Below are 24427 nucleotides of genomic sequence, written 5' to 3'. Positions count from 1 at the left end.
TAAAAACACTTGCTATGTTGTTCCTTTATGGAGAAATTAACAGACATCAATCTTCCAAAATATTTTTGAGGCTCCAAAATATTTTTGAGGTATTGAATATAAGTGACTCTTTGTTTTTAAGGTGGAGATATGTGTTAGTTTTAAGTACTCTCAAACAGCCTCACTAGGCTGACTTATGTCCCATGTATCTCTGAAATTTCTTTGCAGCTTTTGTGTAGTTATCTTGAAACACTTGCAGAACAAGTTAAAAGCACCTTTAGTAACTACAGAATAGCTATTATAACATCATTTTAATTAATTAATAATCTTGAAGGTCTGCAGTATATTATCTCGTTATTGAAATTGTAGTTTAATGTGGTTGGTTTAGGCCAATTCTGATTTTGCCCTTGTCTTTTAAAATACCTGCCACTTTAACAGCAATTAGAAATTTATTTGAGGTAAAAGTCTTGTTATTATTTTATTTTTGGATAAATAGTTGTTTTTTTTCTTTAAGTAGTATTTTATTGCACTAAGAAATTTAAACTCTTTTGTTGTTATCCATATATTCACGAAATTATTTTTCTTTTCCTGTAGTGGTTCTTGGCGAATTTCTCTTACCAAGAAGCTCTGTCAGATACCCAGGTTGCCATAGTTAATATCTTGTCTTCAACCTCTGGTAAGTTTTATTTACATAACTAGATGTTCATTATAAGCCTGCTTATAACATAAAAATCTTTGGGTTACAGTAGACTTGTGTAATGATTGACCTGTGGTTTGGGGTAGTCTTAGAGCCATTGAATATATGCATTTAAAAATGTCGTTATGTAGTTGAAGAGACTTGGGCTATCTTCATGATTCACCTGCTTTTTTCATTTCAAGTTTGTCTATGTGTACTTCTGCAGTTACGTCTGTGTATTAAAGAGACACATTGGGAGTGTAATAGGTTTGAAGGAATGGTGGTATAACTTTTTATCAAGAGAGATAGAATTCAGAGTAAAGTCTTCTTGCGAATTATTTGTTTTAAAGAAATGGTTTTAGTGGTAAAGAACTCAAACCACCTAAATATTATGCATATCACTTGCTCTACAGGTTTTATGAAAGGATCTAATATGAACTTTAAAGTTCACACTTTAAATTCTGTGAAAATTTTGTGAAAATCTGTGTTTTGAGGAGAAACATTTACTATTTTATACAATATTTTTAAAAGCACATCTGTGTGATTTTTGACTGCCTTTTCAGGCTTATTGCAGTTTATTTTGTGAATATGGTAGCTTTTCTCAAAGTTGAGGAAGTATTTGCTTATCTAAGGATTCACATTATCAGGTGTTAGTTTCATAATAGTTCCAGTTAAAAGTATGGATGCTAAGATCAAGTAGTTTAAACAAGTATGTGAAGTATAAAAAAGAAAATGCATGTGCAGTTTTCTAAACAAACTAATAGCAAAACTTGATTGTATAAACACTTCTTACTTTCTCTTGCAGGACTTTTTACTTTAATCTTAGCTGCAGTCTTTCCCAGTAACAGTGGAGATAGATTTACCCTGTCCAAATTATTAGCTGTTATTTTAAGGTAAGAGAATGGGATTGAACATTTGATCAAAAAGTTGATGGTACAGTGAGAGCACAGCTATGCCTAGACCTGTGGTATCTGTGATAATGTGTGATGTGCTTCACTTTTTCAAAATCCTTGTTTCACAAATAAATAGAGCACATGAATTAAATCTCTTTCAATTACAAATAAATTGAACAAGTGAATTAAGTCTTTTTCAATACTTTGTATTTTGAACAACTCCGAAATCTCATGCTGCTACAGGAAATTAGATTAATGAGATTTCTGTTTGAAATATGAAAAATTATTTTCTTATTGTTTAATTCTGGTTCCTCTATTTTTATGTAGCTGGGGAAAAAGGAAAAGGCCTGACATTCAATGTTGTCAGTCAGTTTCATTAAATGCTTGGGCATTACTTAGGAAAGTTAAAATGGGGTGGGTGGGTGTTTTTAGCTTAGGATCATGCCTTAGCAATAGAGAACTCCTTTTGGCTTTGCCAAAAGTGGGTTTTGGTTAAATAAAAATACCTAGAGATAGAACTCTCTTTTGGTAGTTTTTTTGCCCCTTTTTTCTCTGTCTTTGTAAAATGTTCTTGGGTTTAAGTAGCGTTTTGCATTTCTTCTCTTTTGCTAGCATTGGTGGTGTGGTACTTGTTAACCTTTCTGGATCTGAGAAATCTGCTGGAAAAGATACAATAGGTATTTGCTTACTTTTTTTTAATCGTAGAATACGCAGTGATGAGTACCATCTTTTGACAGTACTCAGCAGGTCACATATCAAGCTAGATGTTTCTTACCCATGTAACATTTCACAGTCTAGCTTTTTTAGTTTCAGCTTCTGAAACTGGACGTTTATGGTGACTTTCCCCGCTGTATACATAGCTTAATTGTGAAAGTATTTACATTTTTGACCTTTCTGCATTTTTCGATACTTTTCATATGGTAATGGATTCTGTAATAAATTGTTTATCTCTGAGAGTTTTGTAATTGTGTATGTTCAGGAGAGTTGATCCTAATGTGCGTAACATATTCGGCATGTCTTAAATGGGTGTTTTTCATCTTTACAGGTTCCCTTTGGTCTCTTGTAGGAGCAATGCTGTATGCTGTGTACATAGTAATGATAAAAAGGAAAGTAGACAGAGAAGATAAACTTGACATACCAATGTTCTTTGGTAAGACTAAAAATAACTCTATTGAAAGTTTTAATTCAGTGTGTGATTAAATTGGTTGCTTTTAGGCACTGAACGGTAAAGTGATAAAGGAGTTCAGAAAAGCAAAGGCAATAGAGAAAGCCTATTGTTCTTGAGGTTATGACTCTGGTTGTGTGAATTGTTTCTAGTTTACCCCCTTAACAATGAAAGGTAATACTACCTATAGGAATGCCGAACAGATTAAATGGAAATTTATTTTTTTCACTTTCAAGTCTGTAAATATCTGGTGTAATTGTTGTTTGTGAATTTTGAGTCAAGTTCCTTATATTCCTTTCCTTTGAAAGATTTAAAATATTGCTTTGTTGCTGCTTTTATGTATGCATGTTGTCAAAACAGCAGAGTTCAGCTGATATTTTAGTTATGTTGAAGAGTATTTATTTTGATTTACTTAATACTGTTTTTAATACTCAGGTTTTGTAGGACTGTTCAATCTGTTGCTGCTGTGGCCAGGGTTTTTCCTGCTTCACTATACTGGGTTTGAAGCATTTGAGTTTCCCAACAAACTGATATGGATGTGCATTGTCATTAATGGCCTTATTGGAACAGTTCTGTCAGAGTTCCTCTGGCTGTGGTACGTACCACATGCTTTGTGTATATTTCACATAAATTGTCTTACCCGTGTTCTCAAATGTTGAGATGTCAAATTGTCTAGGCACGTGTTTTTGCCTTTGTTTCTTTTTATGCAGTTTGAGTTAGAGGATGTCATCCATCATGTCACAGTGACCTGTTTAAGAGCAACAACTAACTTGAAAAAGCAGGTGATGCAGTCTTGTAGTATTTATTAAGATACTGCATGCTTAGCTCATGATAGAATTAACATTTTGAGATGAGAAGACTTTGTGATATAGAGTTGCAGTAGTAATAGGAGAGCGTGATTTTGTTATTTCAGTCCTTAAGTTTCCAAGGCATTGTCTATGTTGGCTATGTGTGAGTCAGACTCTACTATTGTATGCTTGACATGTTTGTTTAAATCTTCAAAGACTTAATGAGCAAAATCTCATTAGAATACATTAATCCTGAAGATATGGCCATTCATAAATTAGCCTAGCTTTTTTTAGTAATTCAATTATATGATAGTCTGGATAGGTCAGCAACAGAAGATTGAACATGTGACTTCTGGATGAACAGCTGAAAAGCTATAGCAGACTTAAACCTTTGTATAGCTGTTAGAAGGACAGTGTTACTGGAGAACTGTTTGGTAAGTCAGGGTTCCCATCTTGAGAGAATTTTAGTTGCTTCTGGGCCAGTATTACATTAAATCGGTGTAAAAGGAAATTCTACGAGTTGAAAAGTCCTGTAAACCCTGAGACCCGAAGTCTGGAAACCCTGAGGAGGAGTTTTCAAAAACAGATATGCTTCCAATGCCTACCGTTGCGCAGTGAACGATGTCTGTTTCAGTGCTGCCTTTTGAATAGGTGTGGCAGTTCGCAGGCTCTTGCCTGAAAAGCCTTGGCATTCAGGCTCTCAGCTCTGAGCTACTTTCAAATGGAGAAAATGACTAATAGCTAAGCTTGATCAGATATCTTGTGCAGTTTGATGTATTACTCTAGTTGTTTTTTAACTTTTAAATAAGACCTCTTTATTGTTGTTGTTATTAATAATATTTTTTCTTATCTCCTAGGGGATGCTTTCTTACCTCATCACTGATCGGCACACTTGCGCTAAGCCTTACAATACCTCTGTCCATAATAGCCGATATGTGCATGCAGAAGGTAACATACTGCTAAGTTTTGAGCATTATTAACAGAATTTCTTGAATTAAATGGCAATGTTATTTTAACAATGTATACAACAAACAGTATTTTACTTCTGTTACTGTCAATAATTGTTGAACTATGTCATAATCAATACTCTCTTGGTATTGACAGTTACATTAATTTTGCATTTGCAAGTGTGCACTTGCACACTTAATATTTTTGGTTAAGATGCAGCTTGTATGAAAAGTACCTGAAGTCATGAGCAATGCATGATCAAATGCTTTACCTTGAACAGGCACTTTACAGAATTAAAGAATAAGTGCAAGAACAGCTCAGCTTAAATTAACACCTCAGCAATTATAGAATTGTTGCAGACTGCCTACCCTGAAGATACTCAATTAGTGACAAAACTAAAAATCTGCAGGTTTACCACAAAGGAATGTAGCAGCCACAAGGCTTAATTGGACATTATTAGATTCCTGTGGATATTACGCTTCCATTTAACTGCCCTTCTTTTAAGTTAGTCTGGTGTCACTGATATTGAGGAAATAGCTGTGGAAAAACCTTGTGGGTAAAGTAAGATAAGAATCTGGTAATAGGAGTTTAGAATAGAAACTATAGGAAGTTATTTTGTATTACTCCTCAAGCTGTAAATATACTTTTCACCTTGGTGGGGCAGAATTCTCTGTTTTAAATATTTAGTTAGGTATGAATTTCATCTCTTAACTTTGAATGTCTGATTTTAGTATTTAATCAATGAAAAGGAACATTGAATTCTAAATTTCATGTGAATAGTAATTATTTAGCATATACTGCAAGTGTGCAGTTATTGTTTTTTTTGTTTTGTTTTGATGGGTTTTTTCTTTAAATCAAGGTCACATAACTTTCTAATTCCTGAAGGCAGCTTCACTTGTTACTGCTCTTTATTTTGGATTCAAATAATCCCTACTGCTAAAATTTTAATTTGAAAGTTAAACCACCTGTTTTTCTCTTTGAAATAGCTTTCAACTTAGAGCTTTCAATTTTTATAATGCATCTGTTATTAAAACAATCTTAATTTTTCTTACAGTGGTAATGCCTGCTTTTTTGGCAGGGCATCCCCACATAGTCCATAATGGCTATGCCTTTTGACACCTCTCAGTGTAGACACAGGTGTATTTGTCACTTGGCTAAAATGTGAGCATGCTTGTGTGCATTTCGATCATCAGTGACACCTGTATTTCATTGGTGTTAAAAGTGAGTATAGTGGTGTGGTATGGAGAGCCTGCAGGAGTTTTCCAGAAAGCAGGCAGTAAAATTATGTGCCAGGTACTGTTTTCTGGGCTGAAAATAGTGAATTAATTGGTATTTGAGCATCTTGGTCTAATACAGTTTGTTACTGAGATGTAAGATGTTCTTTACTGAGATGATGAATTTTTATGTGAATTAGGAAGCAGTTTAGTCATGTAATAGTTTAGCTGAAATGGCATCAATAAAAATGGGCAAAACTGACCAAACATAGAACTAACTATACGATACTACTTCTGGAATTTTGAATATACTGGTAGTCCTACTCTGTCAGCTTCTTGCTTGCACTGCTTTGATATTCTTCTGAGTTTTGTACCAAATGCAGTTATGTTTAGTTTGTAAGCTCTGTGCAAATAGAAATGCAAAAGTATGTGAAGAGAAAAATTCTGACTGTGCCTGGAACATAGCTTACATTGATCATTCTCTGGAGAGTGGCTTCCCTGAAGCAAGCAGATTTTGTGCATTATTGGTAGTGGTTCAATTTATTACTTGTTTTCAATCATTATGTTTGAGTTTTTCTTTTTACACCTTTAGTTGTTTGTACAACAGTGAATTATGTACAAGAAATTAGTGAAGTCTTGCTTTTTTAATGTTTCCTATCAAAAAGAAGCTTTACTGCTCAGTGTTTTCACAAGCAAAGTGTAAATTCTAATGAGAAGCTTTTAATGTCTGAAGCTTCCTGGCAGGCATGTAAAAATGGGGCAAAAAAACCACGCGACTTGCATTTCACTTTTACTTAATGTCAGTGTCTGTTTTGGAAAACAAAGTAGAAAAACATAGTTACATAGATCAATGTATAAAAAGCTTAGTTTGTCTTCTGAAGTGATTCATCTAAACTTCCTTCTGGAATACATTGAAAAATGGAATATGCTTTTCTAATTCTTAGTAAACAACTTGGTCTCTAGGTTATTTAATCTAAGTAAACACAGAATCCTGCACTTTAAAATTATTTTATTCTTCATGTACTCGTGCAGTATTGAGGCATTTGAAATAGCAGAAACATTTTTAAGGCTCTGTTGGATGAGTTTCAGTTGATTTTGGTCACACAAGGGCAAGTTACATTTCTATTTTTTTAAAGCACAAATGAGTGACCCTAATTAAAGGCAAACTCCTGTAGACTTCAAGGTTGTTTATACAAATATATTTGTGCAAGTGGTTTCTGTCATATAAACATCAAAATATGTTAAGCCAAGCCCTGTGTTCACTGAAATCTCATGTATCCAAGTTAGGCTGACAGAAATGTAAGCTTCCAACGTCAAGCTCTCCTGTTAGTGCTCCTGGCCAGCCATGTCTTCACACCACATTTCAGTTTTCTTAAAAGAAGCCCACATATAAATGCTGCTGGCAAGGCTGATTATGTAAAGATTGAAATATGAATATATGCAGTCTTCATGTGACTGCTAAATGGTATGGTAATTGTAAAACGTGCATAATTACAAACTGTCTGAGTCTTTATTATTCTCTAGTAAACTGACATAAATTTGAGATTTAAGAAATTACAACCAGGTTTTTAACTATTGAAATATTCCTTGTCATAACATAAGTCTTTATGAATTCCCATTAGAAATCTCTGAGTTTAACATAAGGCTTTAATAATTGCAATTTAGATTTTTGAGAGTGAACATCCCTGCTAGTTATCAAAACTTTTTTCTGCAAAGTCTTCAACTTTCGAAATTTTGTCCACAAGGTGGAGCCTTGCTTATGGGTCATTGCTCTGTTAGCCTTAAAAGTGTTTGCAAGACCAGTTTTTGTTCTTGCATGCTTGATTTCTCTAACCTTCTATAATTTTAAGTTTTAAATGGTCTCAGATGGCCACTTTTGAGTGTGGTAGTGGACAGAGAAAAGTAGTAGTACAGATACCAGTAGAATTTAGTTTGAATTGGGAAAATAATGTACCCTGCCATATTGTTAGATGGAAAAGCGAATTAATTTAAATTTCCCATAGTGTAGTCTTTCTGCATGCGTTGGCTTTTGCAGTTACCATTCAGTGACATAGTGAATACACAGCTGCACAGATCTTTCGGGTGAGATCTCTTACTCAGAATTTTTGAAACATCTAGAGGACTTTCTCATTGGTACCAGCCAAACAGGTGAAATGTGAAAATGAGGCTGTTTGGAAGTAGCAGTCCTCATCCACACCACAGTGCAAGCGGTGTTTTCCGCCATAAAGAAGAGATCAGTAAAGAAAGGTTATTCATTTATTATAAGTAGCAGTGGGTTTAGGAATTGAACCAAATAACTTACAAAAATATTTGTAATATTTCACCCAATTTAAAAGAACTGAAATTTCATTTCAAACTTAAAATAATTATTACAAATATACAGTGTGTCTTCTATTTTTTTAACTGTTGAGTAAATTACCTTTTTTTTTTAATTCTAGGTCCAGTTTTCCTGGTTATTTTTTGCCGGGGCAGTCCCTGTATTTTTTTCTTTTTTCATTGCAACGCTCCTATGTCACTATAACAACTGGGATCCAGTGATGGTGGGAATCAGAAGATTTTTTGCCTTTATCTGTAGAAAACATCGAATTCAGAGGTAGGGCAATCGCAAAGTATAATTCTGTCTCCACTTTAGCCTTTCCAATATCCTATACTCTTTTGTAAGCCGCAGTACTCATACTGTATTTGTTTTCATCTAATTTCGTATTCAGGTGTACTAATTTAATAGTAGTAGTTGCCAGTCCATTTATTAACCTGTGTAATGCTCAGAAAATGGAAAGATGTAAAGTCTTCTTTTAAAAGTGGCTGTTTAAGAAATTGCAACCAATTTGTGGCTAGTGCCTGCTGTAGTTTCCTTTTTTTTTTTCCTATTAATTCTTCTGTGATAGTCGCTGGACCCAGAATGTGCAGTGAAAACTGTATGAAGTTAAGGGGCCTTTCTGTGTTTTAAATGGCTGCAGCTCAAACCACTAGCATATTTAGTACTTATGTTGGCTTCATAACAACCAATTTAGTATTACTGTATAGCTTTAAATAAATAAATTTGTTTTTTAAGAATGCCGGAAGAAAGTGAGCAGTGTGAAAGTCTTATTCCTATGCATAGCGTTTCACAAGATGGAGACAGTTGCTGTTCATAGACAAAAGGTAGGCTTGATAAACTTCAAACAATGCAGAGAAAGGTGAGGATTGGTTTTCATGATGACATTTGTGTTATATGAGCACTCATTTCTACTGAGCATACAGTTAATCTTGTACTGTATTGATGGATAGAGATTTTAAAGGGTATCTTCAAATTTATTATTATTCGTTACCAAGCATTATTCTCACCTTGATGCAGTTCTTGGTCAATGGTTTTGAAATGCAAAGTAGTTTTTTTTACTGGAGAGTATTACAGCGTTCATCAAAATTTGGACATGAGTCAATAAACTAAAAAAAGCATACAACTTCTTGGTATGGATGATGTGGGTGGAAGAGATGGGAAGTAATCATTTCAGTCTCTTTAATGCTGCTGAGGTCTCAGCTGGGGCTACTGCAGTTTGTGGAAAACCACTGGCCATTTAAGGAAGTTTAGAGGGCGTGACCAGACTTTGTCATTGTGGGTCTAGAAAATAGAATGGAGTCCTTGTGTTTGTGGTTGACAACAATTAATTTGTTAAATTGCATTAAGTATTAGGGAAGATATTTCTCATTATAAGAATAAGGAAACAAGTATAGAATATCTAGGGAGTTTGCAAAATATTCCTTTCTAAGAGGAGGTTTTCCAAAATCTAGCAGGAATATCACATGGCTTGTTGATAATGTCTTAGAGCTTAAAGGTAGACATAGTTCAGGACTGTCTTAGCCCTAGGCTTCAAGGGCTTTAGTTTTCAAATAATGCACGCATAATTACACGGTGAGACATACATTTTTGTTTTCCAGTGTTGCTTAAATCTAATAATTTTTATGTCTTAAGCTTAAAATGCACACATTATTTCCTTTACTAATAAGGTTTAAACAGACACATATGGTGATTCCTTTTTTGTAACTTTTAATTATGTAGCCCTGACAACTTTTGTGTTTGTTTTCTTCTTAGTTTAAAAATGGAGTGATGCCTAACGAAGAGACAGTCTTCTGGAAAAGTCCCTAAGGAATCACGTTTCAGTGCCTATTCTGAATTTGTAGTAAAAATTAGAAGTTTCAGTTCTTTTGGAACTCTAAACTTTTCCTCTTTCTTGCTTTCATCTGGTTTTATAAGTGAAAAAAACTACTACATGCCTGTCACCATAGGAAGTCTTAGTCCATCTGAGAACCAACCTGCCTTATAACACTGAGCTGGTGAAGTTACTTGACAAAATCAAGAAAACAAATGCTGTTAAGTCATTTCTTTCTTTTTTTAACTCACAATTTTGTTAAATGCTGGACAATATTATTTTTAAAAATACTTTCGAATGAGTTATGTAAATAAGTTTGCAGGTCATCAAGTCTTACAGGCTTTCAGATGAAAAGCTAGATTTGTTACCTTTAGTAGGTACAAATTAACTTTTTAATGTTGTATAAACTATTTGCATAGTAATAGAAGAAATAATTTATTAAGTGCATTCTGGTAATTATTGAGGCAGGATCTTTGTACGGTCCTGGAACACTACGTATATATTGTCTTATGCCATTTTGAGAAGCCTTGTAATGGCAGTGGGTGCCAATGTTTAAAAGTCTTTTGTTACGTAACAATCTGGAATGTTTAAAATTTTAGTGAATGGTAAAATATTTCTAATTACAGTATATTGGGGTGTACATTCTCAAAACCAAAGTTTGCTTTAAACAGACTGATTCTTTAGCCCATTCTTATTCCCAATTATCTCGCAAGGAGAACTAAATTTGTAAATATTCACATGTATAGCTGCCAACTTAGGAAAGAGATCAAATTTATTGTGAAAGTTTTCCGTCAAGGGGTTGGTGCTACAGTAATCTGCTAAACAATCTGAAAGATACAGGTCTTTGCATTGATTTTTTTTTTTTATTCCAGTTGCATCAATAAATTTATTCTAAAATTGATAATTTTCCTTATAACCTGCGTATTCTTGCCGCTGCAGTGCTTCTGTCGTATTTGATTCTGAAAAGTTATGAATAATTATATTCAGGACTATTTGAAATTAGTCAGTGCCATTTTCCAACTTATGGTATATAAGACACATTCAAGCTAATTTCAACTTTTGATAGATTTTATTTTTTTTTAATGAATGTAGGATGGATTTTCAGCCAACATTATTCTCTTCCACATCACGAGATTATTAATAATATAGGGCACTTCTAGAATTCTTGCACAGAAATATAGAAGGATGACATAACTCAAAGGCCTCTTCATGTTTTGACACTCATCAATGACTCTTCCAAAGGAAACTTTGGTGATTTGGTGATACAGCTACTAGGTAACAGGAAGTACAGGAAACCAACATGCTCAGCTATACATTTAGAAGGATTGACTAGCAAGCAGCTAGAATTTAATAGAAAAATCTGTAAGTAGAGAAGGGGAAAAAGGAGCCTGCAGGATATTCTGGGCAGATATTGCACCATTATCAATTTTTTCCTTCCAGTTTTAAATACTGGATTACCGTACAAGTTTCAGTGATTTAAGGCATCTCTTTAAGATGAGATAGTAAGTCCTTCTTTGAACACTTGAAATAGGAATTAAAGAAAAAAACCAAACCAAACCAAAAAAAACCTGAACAAAACCAAGCACAGAACCAAACCACAACAAAACCACAAATCCAAAACAAAACAAAAAAGTTTATTAAATTTATGTAGGTATTTTGAGAAACTGCATATTTCAATTCCCAAACCCCACAATTAGAGGGGTTGAAAATGCAGTATGCAGCACTAATTTTGCATGTGACATTGGTAGAATTTTCAGGGAGTGTTTGGGAAATGGAGTTTCCTTAGCTTGGTTTGGTTTTTTAAAGGATTGGTGAGGGGTTTTTCCCCCTCTAAATTATGATGACTTACACGAGATTAGCTTCATCTTTTTTTCCAAGATGTAATATTAAGGCCTGCTGGCAATAAAAAGCTAGTGTCCGTTTTCGTTGAATGATATGTTTCAATGAGATCATACAGAATATATAATACCAGGCATTAACTACAAATTTGAATCATCTGGGACTTGTGGTATCAGCAGACTATGTCTAGGGAAGCTGAGCAGGCTTCTGGATAAGCAATTACAATGTTCTTAAGCAAAATATTCTAATACGTTCTTTTGAAATTGGTCAGACTGGTAGAATTGGAACTGGACGATCACTATTCATATTTGACCTTATGGCTTAAAGTGAAAGATCATTATAGTCCCCTGTGTACTATGAGAATATTCTTTGTCTCAGACCTTAGGAATGTTGAAGAGTGTTTTTGTTCAGTAAACTCAAAGTTAGGGCCTACCCACTGTTTTCGGCTTTTTTTGGGTTTTTTTTGTTTTTTTTTTAACAAAAATGAGTTAATTTTTTTTTAAAGACATTAGATGTTTTAATCACAAGGTATTAGGTAGCTTGAGCAGTCTTTTTGCATTAAATCATTAAATCACAGTTCTTTAAGAAACAAAGCAAACTATTCCTCCTGAAAGGATTTTTAAACAGTGGTACCTCTGCAGTTACAAGAAAAGTGTTACAGTTTTAATTACAGAAGCTATGACATCTAATGTTGTTCTGCATTTAATAGAATGTGATGAGCTTTTTCTATAAAATCTTGTGATTTTTAGTACAATAGTATTTTATAAACATAATGTCTAATTTGAAATGTAAATTGCGTAGCTCTCTAATGGGTGCTTGGTATATGCACAAGAGATCTAGCTTTGATTCTCAGGTACCTCTGACGTAATGGAGACATGCTGGTTTTTTCTTCCTCATGACACAACTGGAATGTGAAGGAGCTCTCTCATAAATGCTTTACCTCTATGTGCTAGCATAAATTGTCATAGCTTTTACTGTTTCAATTTGGAAATGTCATCATTCTGGTTTATTTCTTGTAGGAAGCACATACACTTTAAAAGAAAAATGAATTTTTTTCTCAAGCATTTCTTTGAATGTCATCAGATGCTGAAGGAGCAGTGATTTCCTGTGCCTACAAAATGGAAAATGAATACTACGTGTGTTGCTCTGTCAAACAGTTGAACTAATCACTGTAATCCCGTGAGACAACCAACAATTTCTTCTGTGTGTGATGGAAGTTTTGGAGCTGTTTGGGTTTTATAGATGGAGGAAATTATGATAATTTGCCAAATGCCATGTAGCATGCCTTTGGTTTTAGGGTTTCACGTAGTCTTGTGTAGTTTGACGTACTATGTGCTGCACTCCAGAACAAAGGAAAAAGGATTTCAGTTTTTCTGGCTACTTCCTGTTAGGTTCCAGCCATGCTGAAAATGTGTTCATTATGAGCAGCTGATGTAAATGTAAAACTGATTCAGCAGAAGACTGGAATACATGCGACATCAGTATTCAACAGTTAGTTAGAAAGTATGAGGCACATGAACACCACTGCAGACAGTGAGGGCGCAATGCTTCTGTTGCTCAGTGTGCACTGTGTCTTACCTGTTGGTTTATTGCCTGTGGAAATCCCCGTAATGGGGTGAGGGCTGTAGTAGGTGATGGATTTGGCTTGTCATGGAGTTGAGCCGGAGTGGTCTGCACAGTGGAACTCAGAAGCAGGGTGGCTAAGGCAATGCGTGGTTATCTCACTGCTCAAGTATTTAAAGTATAAAATACTGAAGTATTCTGCAGAAATGCATTGTTAAGCAGTGGGATTCTTTGAATGACAAACCATGGTGCTGCATGTGATACTTGACCCAGTATGCTGGTATATGCATTGCATACCTCCGTGGAACATACCAGCAAAACCAGGAGAGCCTGCAGATTACTTTTTTGGTGTGTGCTGTTGTAATTGTCATTCTCTTTCACCGTTCCCCTTGTGCCTAGGTACTGCTGTTCATAACTATGATTACTTTAAATAAGGTGGTAAAGTGATATCTTTGTAATTCTTGGTTCCATCTCTGTGTAGAATGTTATCATTCCTATTCCCTACGAAAAGATCCTCCTGTATTAGGGAAGTTAAGTTATTGAGCTAAACTAAGCTATCAAGAGGAGGGGTAAAACATGTTTTAGACATAGGGTGAGTTTATGAACACACTTTCAAATTTCCTCTAAGAATAGCCCTGGTTAAGGCAGAGTGTTTGTATGTTTGTAAACAAAGTTCAGAAGTGGCATACTCAAAAGGCAAGAAACAGAGACTAATGTTAATATCACAGTGTTGAGTTATATGACTAGCTAGAAGATGGTACTTCAATCAGTTTTCTTTATTCAGAATAAGTTTTGAGTTAGTTTCCATTTCTGTTGCCACCGTCTTAGGCAGCCTCTGCAATGTAATTGTTGTAACTGCAGTAGCATTTAAGTGTTGGTTCATAAACAGGTATTATGCATGATTCTCCCTTCCCCCATCTAATCTAGGATTGCATTAATGCTGTATTTGGTTTTACAAGGTTATTGCAGGGCATGATTTCTCAGGGAAATATGGATGATACCATGCATTGTGAGAGCTGATAACTAATTCATGCTTTTAAAATCATTACAAATATTTTCAGGTTTTACTCAAACATTTCACATCATAATTTTCTCATTGAACTTCCTTGGGCTTATCAGGTAACTCATGACGAGAATGTTAAGAGTGTTTAAAAGTGTCAATAAAATACACTCTGCCCAACACTGTTACATTTGAGACAAGCATCTATTCTAAACTGATGCTGCAATTTGTGTGTGGCTTTTCTACTTTATTGTATTCTGTGCCACATAAATTAATGGTTGCACTGTTGATTTCGAAGCTGCACATACACCATGACAGTGACATTAACTTTCAGGGTTAGGCAGTGCTATAGGAATACATGATCTGATTCTAGGGTAGAGTGGCTGTATAAATCTTCTATCTTACATATATTCATTTATATCATTAAATTTTTACAAAGTCTGTTCCCTTTGAGGATTTTTGTTTTTCCAGTTAAGTTACTTTGGCTAGACTGGGATGCGATCCAAAGCCCTTGAGAGTGACAGACAGCATTAATAAAGTAAATTTTTGTTGAAAACAAACTGTGCAGTCAGATTGACCTTTATGCCTTTGCAGTATTTCTGTCTGCTGCATGCATTTGGAGTGGTTCGCTTTAAGACTTCAGTAATATAAATTTGAGGGATTTTAGTGCTGGTAAAAATGATAAACAGTACTATAGCTGGTCACAAAAATATTTCCCTATAGTTAGGATTCAGCTTAATTATTTAGAGGGCAAGTTTGTCTTGCTACATGAATTCTCTTCAAAGTCAGCAGTGTAGAAAGTGTTAACTGCTTAGGTGTGTATTTTAGGAGAAATTTTTTTTGTTAGTGAGAATATGTGATTGTAGTCATTGTGGCCTTGACGATCAGCTTCCTCTTGATTTCTGATTTGACATTTCTTTTTACACTCACTTTGCAAAGAATGCAACAGGCCATTTCTTCACAGGCTGTTTCTTCTCTAGGTAAAGCTACTGCAGTTGTGTTTTTACTGCTTTAGTTTTCTGTGGTGTTAGAAGTCTAACATAAACCATAAATCTAACATATAAATATGAATCTTCTTAGTTATTTGTGTTCTCACTCTCCTCCAAAGTAAAGTATTGCATCATTACAGATGGTAGTAGTAGGTAACCAGACTTTTCTGGAATGCTTACTGTGATGTGGAACACATCCAGAATTTCATCTAGGTTTCACTTCCTACATTTTAAAACCGTGAAAGGCTTTTCTTTGAGGATATTTATAGAAAGCAGTTGTTTAGTTATACAAGTGCAGAGTTAATCTTAACTGCATCTCAGTTGATAAGATTGCATCCAATATTCCTTTTATTTTTTAATGAACTGTTGACTGTTTTGTCAGGGAAAGTGCACTGATTTTGTCTATGTTCCACAGAAGAAATATGACTAAATACTGGAATGGCCTCAGAAATAATAATTCAGGGATATTTCTGTAGTTCTTCATATATGTTCCTGAAGTGTTTCCATAATCTTTTAAAATAATAAACCATACAAACCCCTACTTACAAGGTATATCAAATTATATTTGGAAAGAGAGTGTACATGCTGAGAAGCAGCTTCTTTGTCTTTTGGGGTCTTCAGGCTTTTTTCTTTTGAAGCGTTAAAAACTCCCACATACAGTCCAGTCACAAATGAGTGCTCAAGGGAAGATCGTAAGAGGCTGTTCATGCAAAGCTGTATTGAAAGCTTAGCCAGTTCCAGTTAACGTTGCCTGAATGGAATTGGAGAAGTATAAGGAGTATGTGCTACAGCTTCACCATTGCCCAGCTGAAGGGCTCCTTTTATGATATAAAATTTGTCCAAATTCCCTTTGGAGTAGGTATTGGTAAAACGAAGTTGTTTATGAATTTTTTTCTTAGTTGTTTATACTGATTGATTTGTGAAACTTCTAAAGCATTTGTACATTAAAAGATGCACAAACTGAATAGTTTTGATGATTTTCTTGGCATACATTTTGTACTAAGTTCCAGTGGATTCTGAATATGATTTTTAAAGCAGAAGATGATTTAACTGAAACACTTTCAACTGAAGAAAACTTTTGTTTGTGTGAAGCCTGTATGGTTTGCTGATAATTCAGATGTTCTGAGGGCACAGCTAGTTCCAGGTGTATATCCTCTGTGAAAGACTTTTATGCATAGTCTTTTAACCATTTTCCTTAGTGAGACCAGAGCCTGAATTGCTGATGCGTATTGCATTTGCACTTAAATACCTGATTTCAGAGTGTGTTAAACCTTGATCTATTTTTGATAAAAAAAGGAATGTAGCATTTTTATCTAATTTCCATTTAATGATAAGTATGTTCATGCAGAGAAAAACATATAATTATGGCTTGATGCAGTGATTTTTAAGCCAAGAAAACAGCAGGATGGCAGTAGTAAATCTGAAATGAAGATGCACGTCTCTTCAGAAAGTCTGACTTCTGGTTTCTTCCATCTCTCTTTATACCAAATTGATGTCTCCGTTATTCCAGAATTATACAGGTGAAGCAAGGACCAGAACTTATACTTTTTGTTTCTAAAAAGTGAACATCGGCTTTTCCCTGGAGTGTCTTTGTCTTGTCACTTCATTTTCTGAGGGGGATCAGTTAAATGACAAATAGAGAATAAATATTTTAATTAAAATCAAATTTAAACTATTAATTATTTTGAAATTCTCTTTATTAATAGAGATCTAATGAATGGAAATAAAGGCCTATATTGCAAATATTGAACAGTGCTTATATATTTTTAACAAAATCAGTATGTATATGAAAATTTGAAACGTGTAAAGGTGAAAATTGGAAGATTGTTCTTGTATTGATAGGTTTATAAATTGAAATTCTTAAGATCCAATACTAAAACCCTATGAAAGGGCTAGTGAAAAGAAAATATAATGTATCCTGATGAACAGCCTGTGTAATACAATCAATGGGTGTGATGTTTTTGTTCTGTATTATATTTATTATATCTAAACAATAAAGATTATAAATCTTACTTTCTTAAGATGAATTGGTATTTGATTGGGGTTAATGCTTAATGTATTTTACACCATCAGTTAAGGAAAAATGGAAGTTTCCTAGGGGTGGGCTGCCTTGGGAGAATAGATAGCATAGTGGGATTCTTGAACTGACCCACTTAATTCCCCTCTTCCACCCTTAAACGTGAGTCTCAGGATGACTTGTTTTGCATGTCAGGTAGGATGCCGAAAAGTTATGATTTGTTCTCAGATTGGTCTGGTAATTTAAGTAATAAATTCCAATTTTTAATCTATTTTCATGGTTGCAAGTGATTGTTACTTGCCAGCACATGAATTATCAAACAGGCAAGAAGACTGTTTCATCAGCAGAGGGAGCTGCTGTAGTGTCCATCTATCTGTTGCATTCCTGAACCCCAGTGTAAGAAATTAAAAGGCAATTAACTTACCTGTTTATCATCCTTGATTCTTGGAGTGAACCAAGAACAGATTCTGACCTTCTTTCATGCAGCTGAACTTTCAGTGTCTTCAAAAATCTTGGGGGGCTGATAAGCATTTACCTAAATAATTAATAGAAAAATCGGAAAAAGTGTTTTCCTACCGTAGACTTCTCTGTGATTTCTAGACTCTGAATTCCTGCAGCTGAGTTCTGTTTACTGATGCGATCAATATTGCTGCACAGCTGTAGCAAGAAGCAGATTTTTTACAGTGAAACGAGGATAGTTGCTGTGCCATAACTGAAGTATGCAAAAATGTAATATGATGTTACTGACAACGCAGGTACCAAATAGGTGAAAAGTCGTAAGTTATAGACCAGAGTTTCTTAGCAAAACTCTTAAGTGTAGGCATAAAGACATCATGGCAAATATAAACTGCAAGGTGGAGAAGCAAGAGTGTGTGGGAAACAAATGGCAATTTAGCTAAGGACTTGGGATGGTGTATTGCAGGGAGGATTCCTGTCTTCACAAACCCACAGAGAAGCGCCATGGGTTTATCTGCAGCCACTTTGTCCTAATGTCTAAAATGAAAGCTTGTAATAAGCAGGGATGATGTAATCAAAGCAGTTATTTCATGGAAGCTGCTCTTAAAGTCACTGCACTGTCTCGTGAATATTCCAGGACCAGGAAGAACTATTAAAATTGAAGAATAATAGGTTTGTGACTTATTTATTTATTTATTTACAGTAAGCTAATAATTGTGGTAAGAAACTTGCTTGACTGCTCTGAAAAACATTTCTACTCTAAAAAAGGTTTATAAAAATCCACTAAAATTGTACTCATGCAACAATTTATTCTTGGCACCAAATCATATGTGCTGCTGTTTTTTCACAATGTGGAAAGGTCTTTGTTCCATCTTACTTGCCAAGGAGCATTGAGAGATATTTAATATAGCAAAATTTTGTAGTCAAGGCTGTAGTGCCCTTTTACAAGTATTTACAATTTTGGTGGGATGTTTTAATTAATTAGCAGGGAGTTCATCTCGTCATGTTCCCTGACAAGCAACTGGTGTTCTGGAACTAAAATTAAGAATTTGAAGCAAGTTGGCTTAAAAACATTGTATATACTTGCAAAGGCAACTTGGCAGTAACACGCCTGCACTTTTTTCTAGCGTCTTAACCGATGGCTAGAATCCCAGTCATTGTGTGATCCCTCCATTTGAAGTCGGAGATCTGTAAAAGGTGGAATAATTTTCCAATTTTGGCGGTTTCTCTCCTTAAAACATAAACTTCGCCCAAGAAAGTGATAAATTTTAGGTTATATCGGTACTTCCTGAGTTGTGCTGAGTGGACAACTGGCTGCATAAATGTTTGGGGCAAGCAGTCACAAAACCATAGGAAGCAGGCTATTCAGTGGTGGGTTTGATGCAGAGTGTGGAGGCCCATCGAGGATGCTGGGAGCTGGCAGTGGTTGGCCATTGTTTGCTAACCCCAAGAGCAGGGGAGCTACTGGGTGAATGACTGAGATGAGAAATTTTGTGCTTTGTTTCTTTGGTGTGGGTTTCTTTTTTTATTTTCCTTATCCAAAACATGAATCAACGTATTTCTGCTCGTCAGATCTGAACTATTTTCTGCAATACCTTAACACCTAGTACTTCTTTGTATACAGTGGGATAAGCTACTGCAGGCTAGCTAGTTTGCCTTCAATTTCTAGGATGTAATTTGTTGACATACTGTCGTCTTCCACTCTTTAAACTCTTCAGTCTTAGGAGACACATTTCATACATGAAACTGCCTTGTGCCAGAAGCTCAGTGTCACTTGCTAGAAGGTGAGGTTTAAAGCTTGTAAGAATGATGATTTAACTCCTATCTTCAATCTTTTTCTTCTATCAGTAGTATGTATGTGGGAGAATATCCCATATAATATTTTTTTTTAAATGGCAAAGTTTGAGGTTTCCAAAGAAATGATGATTTATTTCCTCAATGATCTCTTCTTCTATTTTTCCCCTCATTTTCCCCACTCTGCTCCCAACACCTACTGCAAGCTTATGTGAAAGAAAACCCAGATCTAGTTTGTGGGTTTGTAAGCCTTCAGGACTTTTTTTTGGTAGTATTATCTACTGTGTTACAATTTGCTGTGACACTAAGATGTTTGTACCATAAAGAATCCTTAATTATCTAAATAGGCTTTTCTTTATGGGAACCTTCCAGTGTTGAGTCATTTACAGGGCTTCTTTGATTTAATGACTAGGATCATGCTGCTAATGATGATGGAAAACTCATGATTACACTGCAAGTGTGCATTTACACAATGGAAAGCAAGCTTCATAAACATAAAAGAGCATTCTTTCTATCCGTAACAGTGTTCCCATTTAGAAAGAAGCTCATCTGCCAGTAGGCCTATTTTTTTTTAATCTTGTTGGAAGGGAAAAATGAATGAAATATTTAAAGTTCAAGTTATAAGCAGATGACTGTTATGACTGTGATGTCAGGCAAACTGGCAAGCAATGCCCCAGGACAGGTCTCTGACTATGGATGAGACTTGTGGCAATCTGAGAGGAATGGGAGACGAGGAGGAAGTTTGATGCCAGAACTGCTGATGAATGGAGTCTGGTCTTGCGCATACCTTTCCCTAAGTCCTCCCTTCCTTTTTATGTATTTCCTTACTCACAAAGGAATGTACGGGAGACTTTTCGGTACTTGAGAGGACATCATTAGTTCATAGTATAAATATTTAAAAATATTATGGAAGTGTATTAGTAATTTAACAAATGTCTTTTGTTAAAAATGAAATTTTGACGAAAGCGCTGACACTTCTACCTCCCCTCTTCACTATTAGGCAAAAGCTGCTCTATCACCATTTCTCACTCTTTTGCATGTGACTGATTTTCCCATAATGTACACCACCAACGAAATATGTCTTGACATAAGTAGCCAGGGCTGTTTAATTGACGTGGCTTATTCTTGTAAGCAAGATTGGATTCATTACTCTTCATACAGGAATGCGTTAACCACAATGAGTTTCAAAGTGTAGGAAGAGGAGCTCTTGAACAGCTTGTTCCTAGAATAGGATAACAGAGAGTCTCACCAAAATATTTTCGCAAGAAAATGGTTATGGGCTAAGCCAGCATCCTTTCTGAGGTGTAAAGCAGCAATCAGGATCAGCCTAACCTAGTGAAGAAAAAGAACAAATGCAATGACCTACCACGGGCTGATGCAGAGCCATGGTAAGGGAAAGAATAGCCCTTCAGAACTAGGAGATGCATAATGGATTTCCAGGAAATTAAGTGTACTGGAACTCTTGTAAAAGGAATCAGCTTGAGTTGAAATTATTTCTGTCCTTGTCCATTCCTTTTGTACTTGAGTGTGGGTTAAGAGATGGAGCTCTTGATAAAGGTTCAAGACAGAACAATGTTGTGAGAATCTCAACTCTGTTGTGGATGGATAATCTTCAAATCCTCATGTTAAAAATTTCAAAGCACCCAAAAACTTGTGTTTCGTTTTGTTAAGAAACACAAATTTGCTTTTAGGGTTCTGACTGATAGAAAGGTTTGATGACACAGACTCTGTCATGAAATAATACTAATGTTGCATTGGCTTTCTGCCACAGTAATTCCTCAACGCACCTAGTTAATGCTCTTAATGATGTGTCTCTGCTTCCTGGCTCTGGACTGCCATTATACCTGCCAATCTACCTCCTCCCTTAGCAGATAATATCGAAAACTGCCATGGTTATGTGTCCCTTTATGAATTCTTCATTTTTCACTCCTTTTTTTTTTTCTCTCTCACAGGTTTAAAAAAAAGACTGTTCAATGCTAAATTGTTTGCAAAATTGGCAACAGAGGCATCCTAGCAGTATAATGAAGATGTACAAGTACCGAGGAGTGGAGAATACTGCCTTTGCATATTTCTCCTCGAAGAATACATTGGCCTTGAAGTGTGTCTTCAAGAAAGCTCTTAACAAAGCTTCTTGTTGTGCATAATGATGTTTGGAAACTCACTGTTCTACATGTAGCGAGCACTGTACTTTTTGCTTAGCTTAGTTTTCAGTAGAGGATAATAGCTTTGAGATGAAGGTTGCTGTGTGTCAACTCAACACAAAGTGGACTCTAAAGAAACTCTACAGTGCTACAGTGGCTCCATAGTGTTCCTTCTCAATTTCACCTATACCAAGGACTGGATTGTTTATGCTTTGAATGTTGAGAGTGGGCACAATACTACCTCTTCCACTACGTTACCATTATTGATTATACTTGGGAAGGTCTCTTCGGCTTTCTGTGGTCTGGGTTTTTCACCTTTCTGAAACGATGGTAGTGATTATAATTTTATTTTTTTACGAGGTAAAAACAGTAACAAATTGTTGGCAAGGTTGCTGCGGGGCTTGGGCTGAAAGCTGTAGCTCATACTTTCTTAAGAATGCCTCAGGTCTTAAGGACATAATAACTACAGCTTTCAGCTCAAGCTCCACAGCGGCATTGCAGTCTTTTCTCTCATATTCCCTTAAATCTCTCTAATTCCTCCTGTCCTGCCCAACCTGCGCTACCTGGGCAGTCAGTCCACTTCCCGAAGTCCTTAATCAGCCCTCACTAGAGACGCCAACACTAATACATCAGTGCTATTGCCAGTGCCGGGCCAGGACCTTTAATACAGATGCCACTAGAGAGACACCGATGAAGATTAACTACTATTTGCTAGATTTTTAAAGGAAGTCTTTTAACTGTTTAGATAGAGAGTAGGGATTGCTTTAAAAAGCTAAAAGACTTATTCCTTCAATGTAACAAATGCCAGTTTATCTCGATTACTGCTACTACAGAAGCTGTGCCTGTAGCAAAGGGACCGGTGCAGCAGAGCCACAGTCATAGAGATGTAGAAAAGGTAAAAACTACAGCGGGGATTTACAGTGTTTGAGGAACTGACCTAGGCTTCTAAAAGCCCAAATCTCTGGAGACTAGGAAAAGGAATAAGCCAAGGAGGAGAGAGAGATAGGGAGAGAGAGGTAAACAGGGTGGCACAAATGCTAAGTGCGGGCTCTGGAAGAAGCTCTGTATGTGCCCAACTCTAATTCTGCCTCTTAAGGTAGTTACCAGTAACCACAGAAGCTGGAAGAGATGGATCAGATAGACCCCAAGTCTAAAAGCTCCTTCATACATGGCATCTCTGTAGATTAACTTGTCATTGATGAGGTGATCCCTGGATCTCCAATATATGGAGGACATAACATTTGCATTAAATTTACAGGAGCCTAACAGGTCGTGTTGCAATGTTGACATGAAGTCAAGGCACTCAACAGTATGCTGAGCAGCAGTGCCGATCAGAGTGCAGTGAAGCAGAGCCTGATCTTCCAGTTCTGGAGCTAACCAAACTCTGTAATACCAGTTGGACTGTATTGAACACAGTGTTCTTAATTTTAGATTTATCTACATTCAGAGATATAAAAAACCCTCAAAATCTTGGAAGAGCTACGGGTGTCATCCATCTGGGCTTCTATCGCCCACAACAGCCTTCCCTCTACATTGGGGAGATATGGATTTGATGGGGGGACTATTTGGTGGATGAGGAATTGGTTGGATGGTCACATACAGAGGGTAGTGGTCAATGGCTCTATGTCCAGATGGAGATCAGTGACAAGTTTTGTCACTGAGGGGTCTGTATGGGGACCAGTACTACAGAATATCTTTAACAATGACATAGACAGCAGGATCAAGTGCACCCTCAGCAAATTTGCAGACACCACCAAGCTAAGTGGTGCAGTTGACATGCCTGAGATGGAATGACATCCAGAGGGACACAGACGAGTTTGAGAAGCGGGTTCTGTATTTTAGATTAGATATAAGGAAGAAATTTTTTACTGTGAGGGTGGTGAGGCACTGTCTCAGGTTGCCCAGAGAGGTTGTGGATGCCCCATCCCTAGAAATGTTCAAATCCAGGCTGGATGGGGCTTTGAACAACCTGATCTAGTGGAAGGTGTCCCTGCCCATGGCAGGGGGGTCGGAACTAGATGATGTTTAAGGATCCTTCCAATGGAAGCCGTTCTGTGAACCTCATGAGATTCAACAAGGCCAAGTGCAAGGTCCTGAACCCAGGTCAGGGCAAACTCTGGTATCAATACAGGCTGGAGCATGAAGGGATTGAGAGCAGCCCTGCTGAGAAGGACTTGAGGGTGCTGGTGGGTGAAAAGCTGGACACGAGCTGGCAATCTGCTCTTGCAGCTCAGAAAGCCAACCATATCCTGGGCTGCATCAAAAGTAGTGTGGCCAGCAGGGAGAGGGAAGGGATTCTGCCTCTCTGCTCTGCTCTACTGAGACCTCACCTGGAGTACTGCATCTGGCTCTGGAGCCCTCAACACAAGAAAGGTATGGAGCTGTTGGAGCAGGTCCAGAGAAGGGCCAAAAAAATGATTAGAGGGATGGAACATTTCTCTGAAGAAAGGCTAAAGATTCAGCCTGGAGAAGAGAATGCTCAGGGGAGACCTTGTTGCAGCCTTTCAGTACTTAAAGAGGGCTTTTAAGAAGCATGGGGGCAGGGTTTTGAGCAGGGCCTGTTGTGATTGGACAAGGTGAAATGGCTTTAAAAAAGAGGGTCAAATCAGACTAGCTATAAGGAAGGAATGTTTTGCAGTGAGGGTGGTGAAACACTGGCACAGGTTGCTCAGAGAGGTGGTAGAAGCCTCATCCCTGGAAACATTCAAGGTCAGGTTGGATGGGGCTCTGACCAACCTGACTGAGCTGAAGATGTCCCTGCTCACTGCAGGGAGGTTGGAGTGGATGACCTGTAAAGGTCCATTACAACCCAAACCATTCTATGATTGTACGATACAT

General features: G+C 36.4%; 1 protein-coding gene across 5 annotated transcripts in view; it reads left to right on the top strand.

Annotated features, from left to right (window-relative positions):
- SLC35F5 (solute carrier family 35 member F5) overlaps positions 1-23162 on the top strand; it is a 40606-nt gene extending 17444 nt beyond the window's left edge. For 4 of the 5 annotated variants that reach the window (XM_054069883.1, XM_054069881.1, XM_054069880.1 and 1 more), the window contains exons 9-17: positions 574-655; positions 1461-1548; positions 2161-2225; positions 2594-2698; positions 3149-3308; positions 4359-4449; positions 8102-8256; positions 8716-8804; positions 9733-17202. In XM_054069883.1, the coding sequence (XP_053925858.1) occupies positions 574-655; positions 1461-1548; positions 2161-2225; positions 2594-2698; positions 3149-3308; positions 4359-4449; positions 8102-8256; positions 8716-8797 (828 nt within the window). In that variant the 3' untranslated portion in view covers positions 8798-8804; positions 9733-17202. Of the gene's footprint in view, positions 1-573; positions 656-1460; positions 1549-2160; positions 2226-2593; positions 2699-3148; positions 3309-4358; positions 4450-8101; positions 8257-8715; positions 8805-9732; positions 17203-21400 lie in introns of those variants that run through there. The other variant, XM_054069884.1, reaches the window with a different exon arrangement.
- Positions 23163-24427: the final 1265 nt, after the last annotated feature.

This window comes from Cuculus canorus, chromosome 6 (assembly GCF_017976375.1).
Source record: "Cuculus canorus isolate bCucCan1 chromosome 6, bCucCan1.pri, whole genome shotgun sequence".
Classification (NCBI taxonomy): Eukaryota; Metazoa; Chordata; class Aves; order Cuculiformes; family Cuculidae; genus Cuculus; species Cuculus canorus.
The sequence above is the reverse complement of the archived record's forward strand: the minus strand, read 5'-3'. Positions and strand labels throughout refer to the sequence as shown.